The sequence below is a fragment of the Medicago truncatula genome, chromosome 3, assembly GCF_003473485.1.
Source record: "Medicago truncatula cultivar Jemalong A17 chromosome 3, MtrunA17r5.0-ANR, whole genome shotgun sequence".
In the NCBI taxonomy this organism is placed as follows: domain Eukaryota; kingdom Viridiplantae; phylum Streptophyta; class Magnoliopsida; order Fabales; family Fabaceae; genus Medicago; species Medicago truncatula.
The window spans coordinates 7587882-7613341 of record NC_053044.1 but is presented as its reverse complement, the minus strand read 5'-3'; the positions used below and the strand labels follow the sequence as shown (position 1 = coordinate 7613341).

At 33.0% G+C, this 25460-nt stretch overlaps 3 protein-coding genes across 3 annotated transcripts; all 3 read left to right on the top strand.

Moving 5' to 3' along the window:
* The first annotated feature begins 1159 nt into the window (after window positions 1-1159).
* On the top strand, window positions 1160-1618 carry LOC112417813 (uncharacterized mitochondrial protein AtMg00310-like). Its single transcript, XM_024773978.1, has 2 exons — window positions 1160-1301; window positions 1392-1618. Exons 1-2 carry the CDS (start codon window positions 1160-1162, stop codon window positions 1616-1618), a joined length of 369 nt encoding a protein of 122 aa, XP_024629746.1.
* Window positions 1619-1708: 90 nt separating this feature from the next.
* LOC120579487 (uncharacterized) lies at window positions 1709-2608 on the top strand. The gene has a single exon (XM_039831870.1). The coding sequence runs from the start codon at window positions 1709-1711 to the stop codon at window positions 2606-2608; it is 900 nt and encodes a 299-aa protein (XP_039687804.1).
* A 5179-nt stretch (window positions 2609-7787) lies between these two features.
* Window positions 7788-21240, top strand: LOC120579730 (putative disease resistance protein RGA3). Its single transcript, XM_039832430.1, has 2 exons — window positions 7788-7921; window positions 17583-21240. The coding sequence occupies exon 2, from the start codon at window positions 17612-17614 to the stop codon at window positions 21041-21043; it is 3432 nt and encodes a 1143-aa protein (XP_039688364.1). The 5' UTR covers window positions 7788-7921; window positions 17583-17611; the 3' UTR covers window positions 21044-21240.
* Window positions 21241-25460: the final 4220 nt, after the last annotated feature.

The following is a 25460-nucleotide window of genomic DNA, read 5'->3' as shown; positions in this document are numbered from 1 at the left end:
TGGTTTGAGAAGGACTTGTTATTTAGATGAAACCAACGATCCCAGGGCTCTTTTATTAATTTGCTTTTTAACCGTTTAAAAACCCCCAACTTACAATTCTCTTCTCTCTTCTAATCATCTCTAAAGGTTAATTAAATTGAACTACTCCCTATCGGAACGATACTCTTTTATACTACTTCGGTAAGACCGTACACTTGCGGTTTTATCTCATCAAGACCCATTGCGTTGTGTAATGTTCTTTACAAGCTTTTGTCGAAGGTTCTGGAAAATCGGCTGAAGAAAATACTACATAAATGCATTGCTGACTCACAGTCAGCTTTCGTTCCGGGGAGATCTATTCTAGATAACGCTTTGGTTGCTATAGAATTGGTTCATCATATGAAGACAAAGACAAAAGGAAAAGATAAAAGTGTGGCGCTGAAGCTGGATATTAGTAAAGCTTATGATAGAATGGATTGGGCTTATCTCAAAGAGGTCATACTCAAAATGGGATTCTCAGATAAATGGATCCAATGGATTGTGATGTGTGTTGAAACAGTTGACTACTCTGTTATTGTGAATAAAGAGATGGTTGGCCCTATCATTCCAGGACGTGGACTACGACAAGGTGATCCATTGTCTCCTTATCTCTTTATACTTTGCGTTGAAGGCCTGTCTGCGCTAATCAGGAATGCTGAAAACAGAGGTGACCTTCAAGGTGTTAATGTTTGTCGGTCAGCCCCTAGAGTGTCTCATTTACCTTTTGCCGATGATTGTTTTTTGTTCTTCCAAGCGGAGGTCCAACAGGCACATATAATGAAACAGATTTTGAATCAATATGAGGAAGCTTCAGGACAAGCTGTCAGCCTACCCAAGTCTGAAATTTTTTATAGCAGAAATGTTGAAGACCCTTTACAACAAGCTATCACCAACATTTTGGGGGTTAGAGCGGTCCTAGGAACTGGTAAGTACCTTGGTTTACCTTCAATGGTAGGGCGAAGCAAAAACAACCTTCAGCTTCATTAAGGATAGAGTGTGGCAAAGAATTAGTAGTTGGAGCAACAAATGCTTGTCTAAAGTTGGGAGGGAGGTCATGATCAAGTCAGTCCTTCAAGCAATTCCATCTTATGTCATGAGCATTTTTAGATTACCAAATACTCTTCTAGAGGAAATAGAAAAAATGATGAATGCTTTTTGGTGGGGTCATGGGGGCTCAAGCAACAAAGGGTTAAATTGGCTATCCTGGGAAAAACTCTTTGTTCACAAGAATGATGGTGGGATGGGATTCAAAGATTTGGCAGCCTTTAATGTGGCAATGCTCGGTAAATAGGGTTGGCAGCTGCAAACTAATACAGATAGTCTTGTCTCAAGAATTTTCAAAGCTAGATATTATCCGAATAGTACCTATCTAGAGGAAAAACTGGGGCATAACCCTAGTTTTGTGTGGCGTAGTATTCTCAGCGCCAAGGTGGTGGTCCGGCAAGGAGCTAGATGGAAGATAGGCACCGGCTTTGATATTCCTATCATTAGTGAACCATGGATTGGCTCGGGTTCCAGTATTCCTCCTGTAGGTGATGATATGGTAGCACTTCAAGTCTTTTCTGTAGGACATTTAATTGATCAAGAGGCTAAAGTCTAGAATGAACCATTGATCCGACAGTTGTTTGCAGATGATACGGCCAAGGATATTTTAAATACGCCGTTACATCACCAGGTTCAATTGGACAAAATGATTTGGAAGGCAGAGAAAAATGGGTGTTACTCAGTTAGAAGCGCCTATCGTACTTGTATTGAAGATATCATAAACAATGAACATCTGCGTAAACCTAGGTATTGGAGCGGCATATGGAGATTGAAAGTGCCCCCTAAGGTTAAGAATTTAGTTTGGAGAATCTGCAGAGACTGTTTTCCAACAAGGGTGAAGTTGCGAAGCAGGGGTGTTAATTGTCCATCGGGTTGTGTTAGGTGCGAAGACCCTCATGAAGATAGCTACCACATTCTCTTTCATTGCCCAAGTGCAGTAGTTACTTGGCAGACAGCTAATTTGTGGCATCTAATCTCTCCATCACTAAACCAATTTGACAATGCCCCCGATAATATTTTCAATTTATTGCAAAAGTTGTCAGCAGCCCAAATTGAGATCAGTGTCACTATCATGTGGAGCATCTGGAAAGCAAGAAATCTCAAGTTATGGCAGCAAGTGACTGATTCAAACTTTACCATTCTAGAAAGAGCTAGGCATCTTCTTGAAGGGTGGAGGAATGCAAGTCGCAAGCAAGTACACCTAAACCCAACAACTTCAGACTCTGGCTCAAGTTCTGCAAGTCAATATCAATGCCAATCCCAAATGGAAAAAATCATGTGTTACACTCCGTCCTGCTCTGTTGATTTAGGGGAGGCTCTGGCTTTAAATCATGCGATTCAGTGGATTCATGAACTTCAACTCTCAAATGTTGATTTCGAGGTTGACTCAAAAAGAGTAGCTGATTATTTCAACAAAGGTCGTGGAGATGTCACCGAGTTTGGATCCATTATGGATAATAGTTTAAATTTCTGTAATGATTACTTAACAAACTCTCATGTCGAGTTTATTAGGAGGCAAGAAAATGAGGTTGCTCATACCTTTTAGCTAAGGCAGCCACATGTAGTACTAGCTTCAAAGTCTTTGATGATATTCCAGCATGTATTTCCAATTTGATTTTTAATGAAATGATATAATTTATTTGCTCTAAAAAAAAAAACACTTAATTTTTAATTTTCAGGATTTACAAATATCAAGGACTCCTGTGTTGGACAAACGCAAAACCATGTGAAAATCGAAAACAATATTATTTTTACGATTTTATCCATAGCACTGAAGCCACAAATGAAATATATGCAAATCAATGTTTTAGTGGAAGACATGAATGCTTTCCTTTTAATATGGAGCAATTAGTTCGTGCACATTGATATATTTGGACGTTGTTTTATAGAGTAAATAGGTAATTACTCTCTGAAATTGTAAGTTTTGTCAATTACCTCCCTGAAATTAACAAAACGTCAATTATCCCCTGAAATTGCACAACGTTGATCAATTTTCCCCCTCCGTCAAATTTTTCTGTTAGCCAATATGACGTTTTGCAAATACCCCTCTGAAGTTTTGCACTTATGTGCAAAATGCCCCCGAACTTGAAAATTTATATTTTTTTTCTTATCCTTAACTCAAAAGATATTAAAGACAAGCAATTAACAATTAACTTTAATATTTTACCTGGCTCTTTCATTCTTAAAGGGGTCTGTTATTTATTTTGTTTCTGTTATGTCATTTGGTTGTTCAATTCTCCATAACTTATGACTTATTTAAATAGAGACACGTCAATTCACAACAAAGTAAGCCAGAAACACTCATTCCTGATGAATAATTAATTCTAGCAGTTTCTTAATATAAGTTTGAATAAAATTATTCTATCTTAAAAATTGAACTAAACATGCATTTTGCTAAAGTAATATGAAGTTATTAATTCTGCATTATTTTTAGAAGATGTATTATTATTGTAACCTTAAATATTAAAGATAACCGTTAACTATTTGTCTTTAATATCTTTTGAGTCAAGGATAAGAAAAAAAAACATAAATTTTTAATTTTGGGGGCATTTTGCACATAAGTGCAAAACTTCAGGGGGGTATTTGCAAAACGTCATGTTGACTGTCAGAAGAATTTGACCGACGGGGTAAATTGATTAGCGTTGTGCAATTTCAAGAGGTAATTGACGTTTTGTTAATTTCATGAAGATAATTGAAGAAGCTTACAATTTCAGGGGGTAATTGAAGAAGCTTACAATTTTAGGGGATAATTGCATATTTACTCTTGTTTTATATGTATGCATATCTACAAGTGATTTACGCGATTTAGTCCATTCATTTTATTGCATTTGATCTGCCTGTGATGCATAGGCTCTTTTTTTTTTTTTTTTTTAGGGAAGAAAATCATTGCATTTCATTAGATAAAATATGCCAAATACATAGGAAGCCTCTTTACATTGCCTTATTATTTTCATCAAACTCTATTAAAAGGTGTTTATGTTGACGTTTAATATTAAATTGGTAACGTTAAATTCATCGCTTTCAAAACTAAAATTTATAGATGTATTATAATAGGGGAGCCCCTAATATGGTCCTTAATATTAGGGGTTCACCCATGATCCTCTCAAAATTACCTTTAATAGCAGGTTTTAACAAAAGATATTGTTTTTTGGTCCCACACAGAAAAAAAATTGATTTAAAATACAACAATTGATATTACTTTTGTGTCCTTCCAAAAATGTAGAACAATTTCTCTCCTCTTTCTCTCTCTTCATCGCTAGTCCTTCTCTCTTTCACTTTCATCAATTGTATAACTCCACGGTTGGCTCACGAGTCATGAAAGTGATGAAGAATGATTTTTTTTCTTCTATTTGATAAATACATGAATTGATCATGTTCTCAATTGATTTTATACCCTTCTAATTTTACTTTGTGTTTTGCTACTTTTTGTTTGACTAATAACTATGAAAGTTTAGTGTTTGATGTTTGTTTATTTGTTTTTGTGGAATATTACAGGAATCGAAACAATTCCATGATAATGAGGATTCACAAACATGATTCCTTCATCACCCAGCCATATGTCAGTGTTCTAGGTTCATAAACCTTTCACCTAGGGAGCCATCAACAACAACAACAATGTGCAGACCCATCTTCAAATCAAGACAACAAAAAGAATGGAGAATTTGTTTTTGTTCATTGATTAGTTTCTAAAGCATTTGTTGTGAATCACTTTCTCATACTTTGGATTTTGTGATGTTAATGGGAAGAAGAAAAATATGGAGAATTAGGAGTGAAAACTGACAATGAAGAAAGAGAAATGGTTTTGCATTGCACTTATGGTTTTTTGTTGTTAAAAGAATGGCACAAAAGTAATATCAATTGTTGCAGTTAAAAAATGATGTTTTTTTGTGTGGGACCAAGAAAATGTATTTTTTTATTGAAACATGCTATTGAAGGTAATTTTGAGAGGATCATGGTGAACCCCTAATATTAAGGACCATATTAGGGGCTTCCTTATAATAGTGTTGATGAAATATTACTTATAAAATTAAATCTGAATTCAAAAAAAAGAAAACAAACGTAGATAAATAATTATGTTTGTGATATAAACACTATTTAGACCTACCACCTTAACGTTCAATGATCCAAAATCAAAATTTAACATAATTGGCTAAAAATAGAATAACAATGGAAATATATTTTTTTTATTTAAAAGATCAATTTATAGTAAAAAAAACTAAAATGACTTACTTGATATAACTCAAACAAAATAGCAAAATCAATTTAACAATTAATTGCTAATATTTATTATTTATAATTATAATAATATAAGATTCAAGAAGTGGTGAGAAAGACTAACGCATTGCATGACGAAATCATTACTTTTTGCCAATCTCCAGGCTTTGATAAATCTAAGGATCAAATTTTAGCGCGGTGGAAACCACCTCCCGAAGGTCTCATCAAAATTAATATGGATGACAACTTTCTTGAAGACAGCTCCCGTCTAGGAGCTGGTGGAGTTATTCGTGGCTAAGATGGTGGCTGGATAGCAGGGTTCACTCACTTTGAGAATGGTGGACTGGTGGAGATGCCCTCATGGCGGAACTTCGTGCTATTCAACTTGGGATTTCTACTTGTTATGATCTTGGATATACAAGCATCATTTGTGTGAGAGTGATTGCTTAGAAGCGGTGAATCTTATTCACAACTTGGAAAATGCAAGTTTGCATGTGTATGCATATGTGTTACTAGAAATATCGGATGCCTTACATAATGGGACTATAAATTTAGTTAATATTTTGAGGGAGCAGAACATTAATGTTGCCTTCATGGCTAAAGAGGTTTCCTATTCTGCCTGCTCAACTCATTGGACTTGTCCTCCTGCTGACTTAGAGTCTCTCCTTCTAAGAGACAATCTAGCTAGTTAGCTTTTTGTTTTTTGCTTGTTTTTTTTTAAATAAAAAAAAATGATACAGAGACCGGGGGGCATTAGACCTCTGACTCAGGTATAAATGAGAATACATCGTGATATTGCAAGGACCAGCCCTAATCCATCCTAACAAACAAACATTCTTCACGAGCGTAACCTAGCGAACCCGCGTACGGGCGCGAATGGATCCACCGCCAACACAGTTTCAAGATCCACGTACCAGCAACCCCCTGAACAAAGCAGCAGGCATAGAAGCTCTTTTGAGCATAACATTCGTCAGCCCACAGTCACCTGGACTGAGACGGAAACGAAGACAATACTAGAGTGGAGGCTGACCTGAAGACTTGAGACTTGCAGATCTCAACAGACCTGGAACATCGGGCAATCAATCACAGAACCACCAACACACCGGTTTCAAGATGCGCTTGAACCCAGATCGTGGGATGAGTTCAACGCATTGTAACCAAACAGCCCTTTCGGGTTAATAAATCCAGACCCTTTCGGGTTTACGAAACCAAACCGAGACCACGTCTGTTACCACCCAACCTCAGATCAGAAACACAAACATAAATAAACACAGACATACAAAATAAACAGAATCAAACAAAAGATACAAACACTGGCGGAATCATACAGAACCGAACACCACATCCAGCAACCGGAGAGCAGAAACTCCACCTCCAACAACTGAAGAACAGAAATAGCTCCACCACCTAGCAAAAAAGACCCCCACCGTTCGACGTGGAGGAGGCGCACCCCAAACCATAAAAAACCGACGAACCGATCTCAATCCAATGAAGATCTACAGATCAAGGCATGTCACCACCAACCAAACTGGAACCTCCCAAACGCTTGCAACGACGGTTGAGACGGAGAAAGCTTGCGTCCAAACTAGATCTGACGACAACCGAACAACATACACTAATAGAAGTTGAGGGCCGCCGGTGGTGCGGAGAACCAATGATCTCGTCACACCACCAAAGTTAGAGATTACATCGAACCTTGAAGTTTGGATGTTAAGGGGAAGAAAGGAGGAAGTCGGTGGCGGTGTTTATTAAAACAGAAAAGAGTGGTTGAAGGATAGTGAGAGACGAGAGCTTCTCTCTCTATCCTTGTTTTTGCATATGATCAATCTCATCAAAGAATAATAATTTTGTTTTTTGCTTGTTAGAATGTAACACCACAAAAAAAAAAAAAAAATTGATTTATTACAAATATTTAATTTTTTTGACGCTACAAATATTTAATTTAAAAAAAGGTATTAGAATAAAGGAAAGAAAAAGTATTTACCTTCATATTTATTTAGAGTTGTATTATTTAAACAATTATTTCGATGATAACTTATGTAACAACCATAATTTATAAAAAAAAAAATGAAGTATTGACACAAAAACAAAAACAATAAAAAAAACAAAAGTAAAATGATAATATAAAATGAGAGAAAAAAATTATCATAAAATTTATAGAAAAATAATTGTACAAAATATCATGTGATAGGAAGGGGTCCTCTCCTTTTATGTGGTGTGTAGAAAAGGCGCGTAGATCGTCTCATTCATTTTCTCTTCTATTCCAAACTTATCTTGCTGTGCTTCCTCTAAGTCTATCCATATTATATATGGTCAGTCAGTTGATAGAAAAAAGCACACCATTCATTTTCTTCTTCTTAATTTCATATGCATATTAAACTAAACTTCATCGTTGATATCTTGCATTGCTTCCGCTAAGTCTTTCTTTCTTTGGGAGATCTTTTAAGTTCTTCACTTTCTTTCTTCCATTCCAGTCACTCACTTTCAAGTAATTTCTCTCTTTAAATCTCAGTAAACACATATTTTACTCTTAATTTCCGTTGTTACTCAAATTTCATATTTCACATTTTTTATATTTCCTTGGCAGATCTCAGTTTGTGTTTTTGTGACAAAGATCTCAATTTATTTGTTCTTACATTTTCAGGTAATTTCTTCCTTTGTTAACAAAACTTAATCTTTTAAATTATGTTACATGATCCGTCCAAGTTATAGTTATAGTTTTATTTTTTTTTAAAGATTAAAGCTTACACATTTTAAATATAAAAAACTAAGATATTTGATGTTATAATATGCAATATCCCTATTAATTGAGATAAGTTCACAAAGATTATTTTTATTTAAGTTAATTATATATGATACTGATTCTTTTTCAAGGGTTACTTATGATAATGAGTTTTTATAAGGGATATTATGAAATAATTGAAATACATAATTACAATACTAACCTTCTACTTTAACATGTGATGCATGTCCTTTTCTAATTTTTTTTTGTATGTAAAAAAACAATTTTGTTTGTTAAAAAAAAAAAATCAACTCTTACATATTCTCAATCATTGAAAAAGGCGATAAATTGTCATTAGTCTACTTATTAATATTCTTTTTTGTAAGTAGCTTTATTAATTTTATTTTATTTTTTACGAACGAGACACTAAATAATGTCTTTGAAAGATGCAATTGATACGGGAGACAATTATTTATTATTAAATAATTAATTAATTTTTTTCTTTTAAATAAAAATGAGAATATTTTATTTTACTAATTATAAATTTATAATTTATTATAAAAATCATAAATGAGTTAGAAACAGATAACTAAAAATGGTTTTTTGATGGGGAGTGGAGAAAAAGGGGAGCAAAACCCATCCTATACTCATTTATTGTTTTCCCAACTAAAAATGGCTAATAATTAATGTTTTTTTAGTATCTTATGCATATAAAAGAGAACAAATATAATAGACTAATTATATTATTTTTTTACACTAATTAGTATATTTTATATTTCCTCTAAATCTTTGTCTATTTTTTTTTATACTCTCTTTACTTGGCAGATCTTAATAATTAGATAAAGTTAATTGTAGGTCAAACTATTATTTTCTTTATTCCATTTATAAATAACAAAAAATGTGTTAGTAATTTTTTTTTTATTAGGGGAAGCGTTAGCAAATTTTTAACTTATAGAATTAAATAACAAGTATTAGTAAAACCGTTGCCAAATAAACTATTATTAAACTTTAGAAAACAAATTACCAACAAAATTACAATACACACCTTCTACTTGAAACTATTTATACATGTTCTTTTTTAGAAAACAATTTTTGTGTGAAAAAAGATTATTTTTTTTGTTAAAAAAATTAACTCATATATTTTCATTCATTCTAAAAGGTGACAAATTGCATATATTTTTTAAAAGGAGGTGGAAAATTGTCATTAGGAAACTTAATATTTTCTTGGTATGTAATTTCTTTATTTTCACATTATTTTCTGCAAATGCATCTCTAAAGAGCGTCGTTGAAAGATGGAATACATGAGATAATTCTTATTATTAATCAATTATTTAAGTTTTCTTTTGTTTCGTCTACATAATTTTTTTAATATACTAAAAAGAGGAGTATACTCAAGAACAATTCTTCTTTAATTGAAGCTCGTTAACTATTTTAGTCCAATCACATGATTGGACAATGTGTTTATTATATACAACTAGTGTGTTAACTCGTGCAATGCACGGGTGATAGACTATTTTTTTTTTTTTGAGGTAAGGGTGATATGCTACTGTTTTTCAATCTCTAAAATTAATTTTTATTTATCGAAGAAAATCATTTATCCCATGTTTTTCTAAATTTGTTTGTGTTCTCTTATGTCACAATGACAAATTTTTGTCCTATATTTTTTATGTTTATTAGTGATAAATATATTTTCATTATTTCTTATATTTGTCTACAAAAAATATTTGCTTTTTTTTCATGTATCAATCACAAGTATGTGCGTAATAAAAAAAAATACAAATATGCATGGTAGTTAAACCGAATCGGACCGTCCGGTTCAACTGATTGAACCGGGAACCGGATCCATGTCCGGTCTGACTGACTCCCAAAACCGATGGTTCAAAGAACCGGGTCAACAGCCGGAAAACCGGTCAAAAGCCGAAAAAACTGGGAAACCGTCGGTTCAGACGGTTTTACAGGTCTAGTCGGTTAGGGTTTTATTTTTTTCCAGAAAAAAATTGAAACGCGTTTCGTTATTGATTAATTTCCATTTCTTATCAATCTGTTCCCTTTTCACACAATTATTTTTAAAGATTTGTACAATTAATAATAGAGGTTTTTAATCTCATTTTGTTCCAATCCCGGTTGAACCTCAAAACCTTAAACCCATGCCTACACGGGTTTAATGTCCGGTCCGGTTTTGATTACCTTGCAAATATGTGTTCCTTGTTTGTTTTTTTCCCTATAGATTTACCAATGGCGAATATTACTCTCATATTTTTTTATGTATCAATGAATAGTATTTCAATAGTGTTTTTTTTAGGGTTAAATATGTTTTTGGCCCTACAAAATAGGGGCCTTTTAAGTTTAGTCCTTACTTAATTTTAATGGTTCTTTTAGTCCCTAAAAAAAAAAAATCTGCACTCAGTATTAGTCCCTCCTCGATTCAAATTTGTTTAATTTATGTTTAAACTCTTGAGTTTTTGAACAATTTTTTACAAACGTGTTAAGAACATTACTAAAAGTTACTATGCAAAAAATTGTCGCAAAATTTGATTTCTACGTTCAGATTTTGTTAATTTTATCTTTAACTTTTTCCGTTTTAAAAAATTCATATTTAATTCGTTTGATGTTAAAAAATTCTAAATTTTAGTAAATGAACCTTTCATAGTGTTCCAAACTTGTCTCAAAAAAATCGTTCAAAAAATCAAGAGTTTAAGGATAATTAAACAAACTTTGTTGTAATAGGGACTAAAATTAGAAGTAATTCTTTTTTGTAGGGACTAAAAAATCTATTAAAATTAAGTAAGGATTAAACTTGAAAGGTCCCTATTTTATAGGGACCAAAAACATATTTAACCCTTTTTTGTATCAGTCACAAATATTTGACCCAAATTTATTATGCATCAATAATAAATATTTTTCCTATCTTCTTGTAAAAAAATATGTTTCCTATTTTTTTTATATTTATAATGACAAATATATGTTATGTGTTTATTTATTATTGACAGATATTTTTCCTATTTTTTCATATGATTCTCACTGATAAAACCTCATAAAAAACAGTGATAAAGATTTGTGTCCCGTATTTTTTTAAGTATCAGTTACAACTATTTTTCTTGTGTTTTTTAATATTTGTCGAGTATTTTCTTAATATTTATCAATAAAATTTTAACGATAGGTTATCTAACATTGTCTTAGCATTTTTTTTTTTAGAAAAGCATTTTTTCTATTATTCGGTTTCCATTTCTTCCTAATAATATTAACCTAAAATACATAAGAAATAAGTTAGAGATGCCTGACTATAAATTTAATTCATTTTGAAAAGGTGTTGAACTATTTTCCCTTTTCTTTCTTTGTATTTCTCATTTTTTTTAATGAATTTGGATAATGAATCTTGCATTACTTTAGTTTTGAAAAAAGTAATATTTATCAATGATTAACAGTTTCCCCGTGCTTTTTTCATGATTCATTGATCATTTCTTTTTAAAGATGATTATATGTATTTATCATCTATAAGCATATGTCCCGTGCTTTGTCCTTTATAACATGTATTAGCGAAAAAACAGGCACTCACGTGCATGTCTGCTCTTTTTATTTCACTAAAATTTGAAAATTATTAACGGTGTTATTTTTATGAAATTTTGATTTGGATTAAAACTAAAAATATAAATGTTTGTTGCTTTCAAGTTATAACAAACCAAACTAATCATGATTATTTATTTCAATGACACCAACAATATAACAAAAAAAATAATAATCTAATTTGTTTTTATTGACACCAACAACAATCTTTATTATAGAAAAAATTGTTTAAATGTATAATTGGGATAATGAAAAAGTAAGTATAAATATACTCATCTAATTTGTTACACCTTTTAAATGATAAAGGAAAAAACAGACATATATATTTATGTGTTTGTTACATTTTTTTTTAATATTTAAATTTATTTTTATCTAGTTGTAACATGTATTATTTGTATTCAAAATTGAGGGCATTTTTGAAAAGAAAAATCTAACTCAAAAGAGCTGAAAAGGGGTAGTTTTCTTTATATATAGTATATATTTATCAGCTATCGGTATATGTCTCGTGTTTTTATTATATTTTTTTTGTGGTGTCCGGGATTCGAACTCTAGACCTTACATATATTATGCATTATTCCTATCAACTTAGTTAAGCTCACGTGGATGTCGTGTTTTTTTATCTATCAGAGATAAATGTAGGGATAGCAAAAAGGGCCAACCCGTCTAGTCCCACCCCGCCCCGTCAATAACCAGTCTAAAAAGGGGCAGAGCGGGGCGGGCCAACTAGAGAAATAGGGTTGGAAATCTCACCCCGTCCCGTTTTGTGGCGGACCAACGGATTGGCGGGTTGACCCGTCAATGTTTGAAAAAAAAATATTAATTAAAATCTTCACATAAACAATGTAAAAATATATAAATTTAAAACCAATTTAAAAAAAATCTAAATATATATCTAATATAATGGCTCCACTAAAAATATGAAAATAATTATTCAAACATAGAAATTACATCTTCTAAAGTTCTATAATAAATCAATAAGACATCCCCGTGAGCTTAGCTCAGTTGGTAGGGATATTGCATATTATATGCAGGAGTCGGGGTTCGAACCCCAGACACTCCACTTCTCCACAATTTAATTGTGTGAGCTCTAGCCACTAGGCTACTTGACCAAAAAAAAATCAATAAGACATTTTCCTAAAAAAAATAAATAAATCAATAAGACATTGAAAATAAAAACTCCATGAGTTATCAATTATCTAATACAAAGGCTATAATCATAAAACAAAAGATATAAAATTAATTGAATTTTTTCTCCCACTATATATGGAGGTGAAAATTTGAAAATTGATTGTGACTTGTAAATAAAAAGAAGTAAAAAAGATAGTTTCTTTTTGACATATTAACCCAACGGGCCAACCTGCTCTACCTTGTCACTGTAACATCTCGTTTTTTCAACTTAAATTTTTTTGCATAAAATCAGAGTAAATAACTAAACAGAATGCTACACATCTTTAAAATATAAATATAGTTGAATTACTATTTATTTCAAACATCTCATGTTATCAATTCAAATCTCAATGCAGCGGAAAACATTAATTTAACATCGTAATCGCACAACGGCCTCAACATAGACAACTTATTAAAATCCAATCTAGATGGTTCATCAACATAAAATCATATCAGTTACGTAACACATGGAAAAAAGTAAGATCCCCATCCCGTTACGTATCAGAGCGACCTTAAGACGACGCATGAGAGAGTCAACTCACTTCAACAGCTATCCTTGGTTATCTGCACATTACCCATGTAGAGGCAACATTCAAAGAGAAGGGGTGAGATTCACATTCAATAATAATAAGCATATAATTCATCAAATGAATTTAACAACATAGACATAATCAATTAATAATATTAATTCTTCATATAGTTCTTCATTAACAACTCATTGATAATTGACAACTTAACAACAACAACAATGCGACAACAACGACTTCAACTCGACAATGCAACTACAACATCTTAATCATCTCGACAATGCAACTGCAACAGCTTAATCATGCATGTGGTACCAACCAGTGCATCAAGCCCCCAACGTATAGAGCATAAATATACTCACAGGGCATCAAGCCCTCAACTTAAAGAGCAAATAGGCTCACATGGCATCAAGCCCTCAACTTAAAGAGCAAATAGGCTCACATGGCATCAAGCCCTCAACTTTAATGAGTATACATGGACTCAACAACCAACGACTTAGACAACTCCAACAACTTATACGACTCCAATATCTTGGAACGACAACTTACAACTTTGCAACTTTGACCAAAACTTGCAACTTAATGAATTTAATAATCAACAACAGCAAGGACATCAACATAAACAACTTGCAACATAGCAACAACTGATAATAACGATTTGAATGATATGAACAACAATATTTTCTATATCATACAATTTCCACATAATATATGTATCTCAAAATTAACCAACATCATTAATGATTTTAATTCAGACTCTCTGAAAGGCTATACCTTTATAAACAACTTCCATTCATACCCTACAGACCAACTCGTAACATCACATGCGACAAAGATCGCAAGAACTCTAAGTAAGGCTGACTGCCACTGAGTAACTCGCGAGGCGAGCCACTCTACTCGTTATGGCGAGTTCAACAAAAAGGCTACTCGCTATGGCGAACAAGGTACTCGTCGTGGCGAGCTAAAATTGATGGCTCTTGGGAGTTTTGACATTTTTCACTCAAAAATCCCATTTTTAACTTCCCTATGCCCAAACTTAATACAAAAACTTGCCTAATCATTTCTAAACATGTTAAGGCACTCAAAACCATCTAAAACTTGACCCCTAACCTTAATTCACGAAATCATGTTAACTGCATCAACTTTAGACGAATCTACCGCAATACCACTACCAGAAATAACATGACCAAGAAAACTCACCTCATTCAACCAGAATTCACACTTTGACAACTTGGCATTTAACTTCTTCTCCTTCAGCACTTGCAAAACAATCTTCAAATGCTCAACATGTTCTTCTTGAGACTTAGAGTATATCAAAATATCATCAATGAACACAACCATGAAGCGATCTAAATACGCATGAAAAATACGATTCATGTACTCCATAAACACACCCGGCGCATTAGTAACACCGAAAGCCATCACTGCATATTCGTAATGTCCATAACGTGTCCTAAAGGCCGTCTTCTGCATATTCGTAATATTTGTCTCGTTTTTTTTAATATTTATTGGCAACAAATATTTTTTAATGTGAATCTGAAATGAAACTATTTTTTAACAACTTATTAATTTTATTTCATATATCAAATATTACCTTATCGATGAAAAAATATTTAATATTTGAACGAATGAATATCGTTTTGTTTTTGTCAAAAAATAAATATGATTTTGTTAAGAACATATATAATATATTATTTATTTTTTGACAAAAACAAAACGATATTCATTCATTCAAATCAATAGAGTGGTTAGCAAAAAAAAAAATTGATAGAGTACATCAGATACAAACATCGCTAAAAACGTAAAGGGTGAATCTGCAAACAAACTCACAACATCCAAGTTAATAGCATAAAACGGCAAAATGCCTACAAATAATATGATAAAACCTAAATCACCGAAATTCACATGCTTCTAGAACTGCAACGTTGACGCCCAAATTATTGGTCGAATTTGTAATTGACTGATGCCGATCTTTCAATAGGAACTAAACGAACACCGCAACAAGACGCGAAATCAAACGCCACACAAGACGACGAACAACACAACGCCGCACTTAGACGAAGAAATCACAAAAAAACACAAAAGAGAAAACTTGATATATGTGAAAACCACTTATTTAGAGTGAAAGAAAAGGGAAAAAAGAAGTAGAGGGGTGATTCTAGGTCAAAAAATGACCTAAAACCACCTCTCCTCGATGAACGAAGGAGAAAGAAAATTTAGAGAGAAGTTGAAGTTTCACTCACTAAAAAACTAGGGTTCCAATTTTCAAAGGATTCATAATTGGTTAATAATGTAATAATAATATTATTTTTTTATGGTGTCCGGGATTAATAATAATAATATTTTGATACAACATAAAAATATTCAAATAAATTATGTTAAATTATATAAAGTTTTATAAAAGAACATATATCATATATTATTGTTATTATTATTAAATTGAATTTTGAATTTCAGAACATATAATATATCCCTTAAAAAAAAGAACATATAATATATATAATAAAATCTAAATTTGGCTTTGTTCTTGACCGAAAAAATTGAATTTTTCTTTCATTATGCTAATTTAATATAATTCCTTGTTTGTTTATTTTTAAAATTTGACTTTTACATAATATTTAATTTGTTGTGTATGTTTTGTCCTTTTGGTAACCCATAAATGGTAGTAATTGGAATTTAAGTTTTAAAATGATAACAAATATGTTTATTTTCATATTCATATCTTCATCTTGCCACATGTCAATTTTCTTATGTATATTTCATTTTGTTATGTCATGTGTATTTTCATTATTCTAAAATGTATGTATAGGAGATTCTAAAATGTATGTATAGGAGAAAGGAGATAGGAGATGAACCAAGAGTTGGAGTACAAAATATTGTCCTGAATTTATAATTTTAGTATTTTTTTTTTGAAGAACATAATTTTAGTATTATATGAAGTTCAATTGGACCGTGCTATATTAGTATTAATATGAAGTTCGAAAAAATTGGGGTGTCAACCTAGTTGGAATGTCGGTGTTCCCTCTTGATGCATGTTCACTCTCACGGTTTATCCAAAAAAAATAAGTTCAAGATAGTAGTATTAATAATTTTTTCATTTACTAAATTCGAAAAAATAAAATTAATAAATTGCCCTGAATTAATAAATCTTTAATTTATTTTAGAACTCTAAGCTTCATGTAAATTGTATGTATAGAAGTTTGACGAATATTTGAAACACAATATCAAGTTTGATTTTTCCTTTTGAAGAAATAATATCAAGTTTGGTCTTAAAAAAAAATATCGAAGTTTGATGAATATCACATTTTAGATAAGTTTGATGAATATTTTAAACATAATTTCATGTCATTATGAGAAAATGATCTGACTCTTTCAATGCTCAGTAAAAATCCTATTTTTTTTTTTTTCATTTTCACATTTGAAGTATTTAATAAAATCTTTTACTCCCCTCTAAAAAAAAAAATTCTTTTACTAGTTTTTTTATCGACCGTTTTACCATTTTTATTTTGTCGACCATTTTAATTGGACTTAACTCTTAAGTCATTAATAAGATTCACCAAATGATGAATTGATCAAGAAAACCTATGTTTAATTTTAGATGGAATAATGATTGGTCAGACTTTTTTTTAAACTCCAAATTACTAGAGCACATTTCACCTAAAATATGGGAGGATTATCACAAAAAAAGTCAAACCATAGAAACACTCCATTGATTAATTACCATTTATTTTACATGCGATGCAATGACCTGGGTTCAATTTTTTCTTCTTTTATTTTCAACCATGATTAAACACATATAAAGCTCATTAACTATTTACAATTACTTGGTTGGACATTGTGTTTATCAGATACAATAAAACAAGAGTACAAAATCTATTAGAAAAATTCAAAATACTAATAAATTATCATGAATTAATAATTTTAGTATATGAAGTTCAATTAGACTGTGTTTATGCAAGAATTACGGGCGTATTTTTTTTTTTTAATGGTGGCCGGGGTTCGAATCCCAGAACTTGCATATATTATGGAGTGTCCTTACTATCTAAGCTCATGAGGACAAGAATTACTGTATAAGCAACCAGAGAATTCACTCATACTCTTTGTACTTTTTCATTTCTAATAAAAAAATTGATTTCTAAAAACAACATTGATAAAGAAATATAAAAGTCACAAATGATTTAGTTACAGTAACAAGTGATCTATTTCGTTGCTTGCAATATATATAGTTGTTATTATATGTTTAGAACTCTACACTTCCAACTATGCATGGAAGATATTCTAGTTCCATTTTGCTTAAAAGAATATAACATATTATCATCTTGCAGTGAGACTCTCAGGATTTGACTACAATATCATGGCAGAGCTGATTGCTGGAGCATTTCTTTCGTCATTCTTTCAAGTCACTCTTGATAGGATTGCCTCAAGAGATTTCAAAGACCTCTTCAATAAAAAGTTGATTAACAAACTTGAAATCACACTGAATTCTATCAATCAATTGTTGGATGATGCAGAGACAAAGAAGTACCAGAACCAAAATGTTAAGAATTGGCTCGATCGTCTTAAACACAAGCTGTATGAAGTAGATCAGTTGTTAGATGAGTTTGATACACATGTACAACGAAAGAGCAAGGTTCAACACTTCATTTCAGCTTTCACTAATCGATTTGAATCTAGGATCAAGGATTTGCTAGACAATCTAAACACTCTTGCAGAGCAAAAGGATGTGTTCAGATTGACAGAAAGAAGTTATGAAAGTGCAGTTAGCCTGCAATCCTCAAAAAGATCTCCAACTGCATCTTTGGTGGATGAATCTTGCATATATGGTAGAGAAGGTGACAAAGAAGAAATAATCAACTATTTGCTGTCAGACAAGGACAACAACAACCAGGTATCAATAATCAGCATAGTCGGTATGGGTGGGATGGGAAAAACCACCCTTGCTCAACTTGTCTACAACGACCAGAGGATGGAGAAGCATTTTGAACTTAAAGCTTGGGTCCATGTCTCAAAATCTTTTGATGTTGTTGGACTCACCAAAACAATTCTCAGGTCATTCCATTCTCCTGCAGACGGTGAAGACTTTGATCCACTCATTTGTCAACTACAAAAGACACTAACTGGAAAGAAATGTTTGCTTGTTCTAGATGATGTGTGGAATGGGAATAAGGAATGTTTGGAGCGATTACTACTTTCTTTTAACCCTGGATTTTCAGGAAGTAAGATTATTGTGACAACACGTGACAAACATGTTGCATTTGTCATGAAATCTGACCATCAACTTCCTTTAAAAAAATTGGAGAAGAAAGATTGTTGGAGTATATTTGTGAAACACGCTTTTCAAGGAAAAAATGTGTTTGAATATCCAAATCATGAATCGATTGGCAAGAAGATTGTAGAGAAATGTGGAGGGTTGCCTCTAGCTGTGAAAACATTGGGGAAACTCCTGCAAAGAAAATTTTCTCAAGCTGAATGGTCTAAGATATTGGAGACCAATATGTGGCATGTACGGGAGGATGGTGATGAAATTAACTCAGTATTGAGATTGAGTTACCACAATCTCCCTTCCAATCTAAAGCGTTGTTTTGCCTATTGTTCAATATTTCCCAAGGGTTATGAATTTGAAAAAGATGAATTGATCAAGCTTTGGATGGCAGAAGGTTTGCTGAAATGTTGCGGAAGAGACAAAAGTGAAGAAGAGTTGGGTAATGAGTTCTTGGATGATCTAGAGTCCATTTCATTTTTTCAAGAACCACTATATTCATGGGGTGATAAAAGTTTCGTCATGCATGATCTTGTCAATGATTTGGCAAAATCAGAGTCCCATGAGTTTTGCTTACAAATTGAGGGTGATAGTGTACAAAATATATCTGAAAGAACACGACATGTTTGCTGCTATCTTGATTTGAAAGATGGTGCGGGAATATTGAATCACATTTCTAAGATCAAGGGATTACGCAGCTTGTTGGTATTACCACGAGGCTATGGTAAAGAATGCTTCATGATAAGCAACAATTTGCAACGTGATCTATTTTCGAAACTAAAATATTTGCGGATGTTGTCATTCTGTGGTTGTAAACTCAGAGAGCTATCAGGTGAGATAGGAAATCTAAAGCTTTTGCGATATCTAAACCTGACTGAATCATTAATTGAAAGGTTGCCTGACTCAATTTGTAAGCTGTACAAATTAGAGACACTAATATTGAAAAGGTGTTTTAAGTTGACTGAACTCCCTTCAGATTTTTACAAACTTGTGAGTTTACGCCATCTTAATCTTGAAGGCTGTAATATAAAGAAAATGCCAAAGCAGATAGGGAGTCTAAACCATCTTCAAACACTGAGTCATTTTGTTGTGGGAGAGGAGAATGGGTCTAATATTCAGCAGTTGGGTAATCTCAATTGTCTTCAAGGGAAACTTTGTATTTCAGGATTGGAACATGTCATTAATCCCAAAGATGCCGCAGGAGCAAATTTGAAAGATAAGAAACATGTAGAAGAATTAAATATGGAGTACAGTGACAATTTCAAATTCAACAACAATGGAAGAGAATCGAATGTCTTTGAGGCTCTTCATCCAAATAGCAACTTGAAGAGGCTTTACATTGGAAGATACCAAGGTAATAACTTTCCGAATTGGATAACGGGTTGTCATTTACCCAACTTAGTATCTCTTCAACTGAAAGGCTGTGGATGTTCCCATATGCCACCAATTGAGCAGCTCCCCTCTCTCAAGGAGTTTTCTATTTCAAACTGCAACGGAATAAAGATCATCACTGAAGAGTTTTATGGCAATAGTTCAACAAATGTTTCGTTCAGGTCCCTTGAAGTTTTGAAATTTGAGGAGATGAACAATTGGGAGGAATGGTTTTGTCCTGAAGGGTTTCCTTTGCTTAAAGAGATTTATATATGGAATTGTCCCAAATTGAAAAGGGCCTTGCTTCCTCAACACCTTCCTTCTATACAAAAATTGAAGATTTGTGATTGCAACAAGTTGGAAGCATCAATTCCCAAGGGTGATAGGATCATAGAGTTAAATATACAGAGATGTGATAGAATTTTGGTAAATGAATTGCCGATCAGCTTGAAAAAGTTATCCCTTTGGGAAAATAGGTACACCGAGTTCTCCGTGGGGCAAAAATTAGTCAACAATACCATTCTTGAAGAGTTGAAGTTGGATTTCAGAGGCTGTGTAAACTGTCCCTCTTTGGATTTACGTTGCTATAATTCTCTTTGGAGACTATCAATAAAAGGATGGCACTCATCCTCGTTGCCTTTTTCACTACACTTGTTCACCAAACTTCATTCTCTGTATCTATACGATTGTCCAGAGCTGGAATGGTTTCAAATGGGTGGATTGCCTTCCAACTTGGCCGACCTTTATATAGAGAATTGCCCAAAACTGATTGCTTCAAGAAAGGAGTGGGGTTTGTTCCAACTCAATTCCTTGAAGTCATTCTTCATCAGTAATGAGTTTGAAAACGTGGAGTCATTCCCAGAGAAGAATCTGCTGCCACCAACTCTTCAAACTCTTTGTATTAATGATTGTTCAAAGCTAAGAATAATGAACAACAAGGGTTTTCTCCACCTCAAATCTCTCATAGAACTACATATTTGGAACTGTCCTATTCTTGAGCGCTTGCCAGAGGAGGCTCTACCCAACACCCTTACTTCTATTGAAATTTCCGATTGTCCATTAATTAAAGGGAAGTATGAAAAGGAGGGAGGAGAGAATTGGCATACAATTAGTCACATCCCTCATGTGACGATTGACGGAATTGAGCAGAAATGAGCTAAATTACCTGAAGTTGTCTTGGAGTTATTTGTGTTTGTATGTTTTGGGACAGTTTGAGTGATGATTGTGTTAAGAGTGAGTTATTTGTCTTTGTATGTATGATTGTTCCAAGTTAAGAATAATAAACTACACAGGTTTTCTCCACCTTAAATTGGAGTGAGATGTTGCCGCAGGCATACATCCTCTTTTTTGCACATGACCAGTTTGCAGTTCCTGCTATACATGAAGCACTAGAGTCTGTGTATTTTTATGTTAATTCATCATACACACTTTTTTGTTGTGTGACTTGTGTCTGTCTACAAAACATGAGACTTGAGAAGTCGGTAGCAAGCTTGCATCAACCAATTACAAAGTCAGGACTTAAACTTTCATAATGTTTTTCATTTTTTTTTTTTTAAATTTAATATTGTTTGTATGAAGTGGTTAATTAAGATGTTTGTATAAATTGAATGTCTTTCCCCTTTGTTGTCAAAGGGATTTTTGGTGTTTTAGATCTATTCTGGTTAATCACATTATGCACTGCCAAGGGTTATGAATATGAAAAAGATGAATTGATTAAGCTTTGGATGGCAGCAGAACCGGGTAATGAGTTCTTCGATTCGATAAATCCAATGTATAGTAGTACCATATTGGTAATGCATGATCTTGTTAATGATTTGGCAAAATCAGAGTCTCGACAATTTTGCTTACAAATTGAGGGTGATAGGGTGCACGATATATCAAAAAGGACACGTCATATTTAGTGCGGCTCTCTTAATTCGAAAGATGGTGCTTGAATATTAAGGCACATTTATAAGATTAAGGGATTACACGGTCTACCGGTAGAAGCACAAGGCTATTATGACGAATGCTTAAAGATAAGCAACAATGTTCAACATGAACTTTTTTCAAATCTAAAATATTTCTGGATGCTATCATTTTGTGAATGTGATCTCTCACATAGCTGTCAGATGAGATATGCAATTTAAAGCTTTTGTGATATCTAGATCTGACTCGCACGAAGATTAAAAGGTTGGCTGATTCCATGTAAGTTGTAAAACTTATAAACACTAATATTGGAAAACTGTTCTGAATTGACCAAACTCCCTTCATATTTTTACAAACTTTCCAGTTTACGTCATCTTAATCTAAAAGGCAATGATATTAAGAAGATGCCAAAACAGATCAGGAATCTAAACGATCTTCAAACACTGACTGATTTTGTTGTATGGAGTGCAGAGTGGATATGATATTAAGGAGTTGGATAATCTCAATCGTCTTCGAGGGAAACTTTGTATTTCCGGTTTGGAAAATATCATTGATCCAGCGGATACTGCAGAAGTCAATTTAAAAGATAAAAAACATATAGAAGAATTAAGTATGGAATGTAGATTATGTTCAACTACATTGGAAGAGAAGTGGATGTCTTGGATGCTCTTCAACCAAATAGCTACTTGAAGAGGTTCTTAAACTACACGAGTGTAGATTATGTTCCATGTTGCCGCCACTTGGCCAGCTCTCTTATCTCAAGGAGCTTTATATTTCATATTGTTATGGAATAGAAATCATTGGCAAAGAGTTTTATGGAAATAATTCAACAATTATTCCGTTCAGGTTCTCTTGAAGTTTTGGAATTTGAGTGGATGCTTTGCTGGGAAGAATGGTATTGTCTTGAAGGGTTTCCTTTGCTTAAAAATCTTTCTATAAGATATTGTCGCATATTGAAAAGGGCCCTACCTCGACACCTTCCTTCTTTACAAATATTGGATATTAGCGAGTGCTGCAAGTTGGAGGTTTCAATTCCTAAGGCTGATAATATCAGAGAGCTAGACTAAACGGATGTGATAGCATTTTGGTAAATGAATTTCCTTCCAACTTGAAAAGGTTCGTCCTCCGTAGAAATCGGTTCAATTCACTGGGTTCTCCCTGGAGCAAATTTAATTCAGCAATACTTTTCTTGAAATGTTGGTCTTGGATTATAGTCGCCTCGTATGATGACCTTCTTTGGATGACTTGCGTTGCTATAATTCTCTTTACACACTTTATAAAGGTATGACACTCTTCCTCCTTGCCTTTTACGCTACACTTGTTCACAAATCATCATTATCTAGAGTTTTCCGATTGTCCATAACTGGAATCGTTAAGAGGAGGTTTGCCTTCCAACTTGAGCAAACTTATAATAGACAATTGCCCAAAACTAATTGGTTGGAGACAGGAAAGGGGTTTGTTCCAACTCAACTCTCTGAAATCATTTACATTTGTTGATGACTTTGATAACGTGGAGTGCTTCCCAGAGAGGGGTCTGCTGCCATCAACTCTTCACACTCTTTGGCTGTATAATTGTTCAAAGCTAAGAATAATGAGCAGCAGGGATCAGATGTTACTGTAGGCAAGTGAACCGCACCATCTTTTTATATTCGGCCAAACATTGGCCAATTTTCTTTTATTGGTAAATTTTTTCGCATACGGTTCTATACTTCATGGCGTTTCACATATATTCAAAAAAGCGTTTCTGACATCTTTCTTAAAGGTGAGGTAAAACCATAGTCTTGTTTCCGTCCTCTTTCCTGCAAGCTGAAGGTCCCACATTTGAAGGAGTAGTGTGACATTCTTTTATAACCATTACATCAATTCAAAAATATGTGCAAATAAAAAAAATGAATTTCAACTATTTTTTTATTGTCCTTGCATCATTATTGAATGAAATTCCTTGTGATTTTTGCAGTTGCATAGCATTCTCTGTTCTGGATTAGTTTCAAAGCGTGCTAATATCAATCTTTTGAAGGGACACAATTTGTAGAAGTATTTCCGAATGAGGATTTCTGATGAAATCAACAATGTTTTGAGGAATTAAGAGCTCTGTGTACAAAGGTAGGACAGTAAATTAGCAACAGAAAATACCACCAATCAGTATAGATAGTACTAACAGTGCCATATTTTTATTACAGGAAACAGAATACTCTTTGTATAGCAAGTTTAAAATTTAATAGCATATGTTGCTATATCTGATATGCTTGTGTAAACAAAAAGGGACTTCACGGCATGCTGCTATAACCACTTTTTCACATTCCATCGATTCAACAAGATTTCCTCCAGATTACATTTTAAAGAAACACTTGGTATTTGGATATAATGATATGGTTTACCTCCTAATTATGTAATTTACATATCCTTCGACATGGATTTCCTTTTGTTTTTTATTTCTTTCGTTAAGTCGGTATTTACTACAACATAATTGATGTGTAATTTTCTGTTAAATGTTGAATGATAACATTTTTGGGGTCAGAGATAGCCAAGTGACAGTATTCTGTCTTTCTCTATAGCCAAGTTTTATGTATAGAGCAAATTGCTTATTCCTTTTATGGGTGATTTGATTACAAAATGCTAAGGTGAATTGGATTGAATGTCTTTGTTCAATTTCTTTTTACTTATGATGTTGTTTTCTATAAAATGTAACAAGGATTAAGAAATAAGAAATAACTCTTGACTAGTGTCTAGTTACTGGTGTCTATTATACTGTTTATTTGTTTTCTGTAATACAATACTTTTGTGTACGTTTATAATTTGATGCAAGTGTATTCTTAAGTTAGAGAAAAAAGCAAAGTTAACAGATTTTACATTCTACTCTGCTTGGAACTTTCATTATATCCTTATGTGTAAGAAATTTAATGTTTATAGGAGCATGTTTGTAGTAGCATGTTTTATGACTGTTCACGTGGACACTTGAAACATGCTACTACTAGCAAGAAAAACAAAGTGTTATATACCGACGATTTACAGACTAAAAATGTCAAATTGATTAATAAATCGATCGCTAACATTAACAATTAGTGATTTAGAGACATTTCAAAAAATTATATCTAAATCGGTTGCTAACTCATTTAGCAATCAGTTTCAAACCAATTTAGTGATTGATTACATAACTTAGTCATTAAATCGGTCCCTAAATGAAGATCTTTTTAGCAGTACTTATACCACATAATTGCAAAGTTTTTTGCAGTATCCATTGGTGGATCTTCAATAGTTCTTGTCAGAATTGCCACAACCTCTGCTATGAGAGTAGCCGTTATTAATTACCAAGACTTTGAGCTGTTTGTGGGCGTTGGTAATGTTTGTTGATCAAAGGTAGTGAAAACATGCATCCTATAACTAAACCAAGAAAAAATAGTTATGTAATGTTTTGAATGTTATTGGTGCATAAGGCGGATGCTAGGGTGGATGAGTGAAGTAGGTCATCCACGGTGGATGAGTGATGTGAACTGTTGGATGAGTGATGTTATGATGCACCATCAGTAGGTTATACATTTCTTTTCTCTCTCTTTCCACCATCTCTGTCATCTTTCCATGCTTTACCCGTTCCTTTCTTCCTTCTACACCATAACCAAATCCTCTTTACATTCCCTCTCTTCCCATCACAGATAAATACTTGATCATA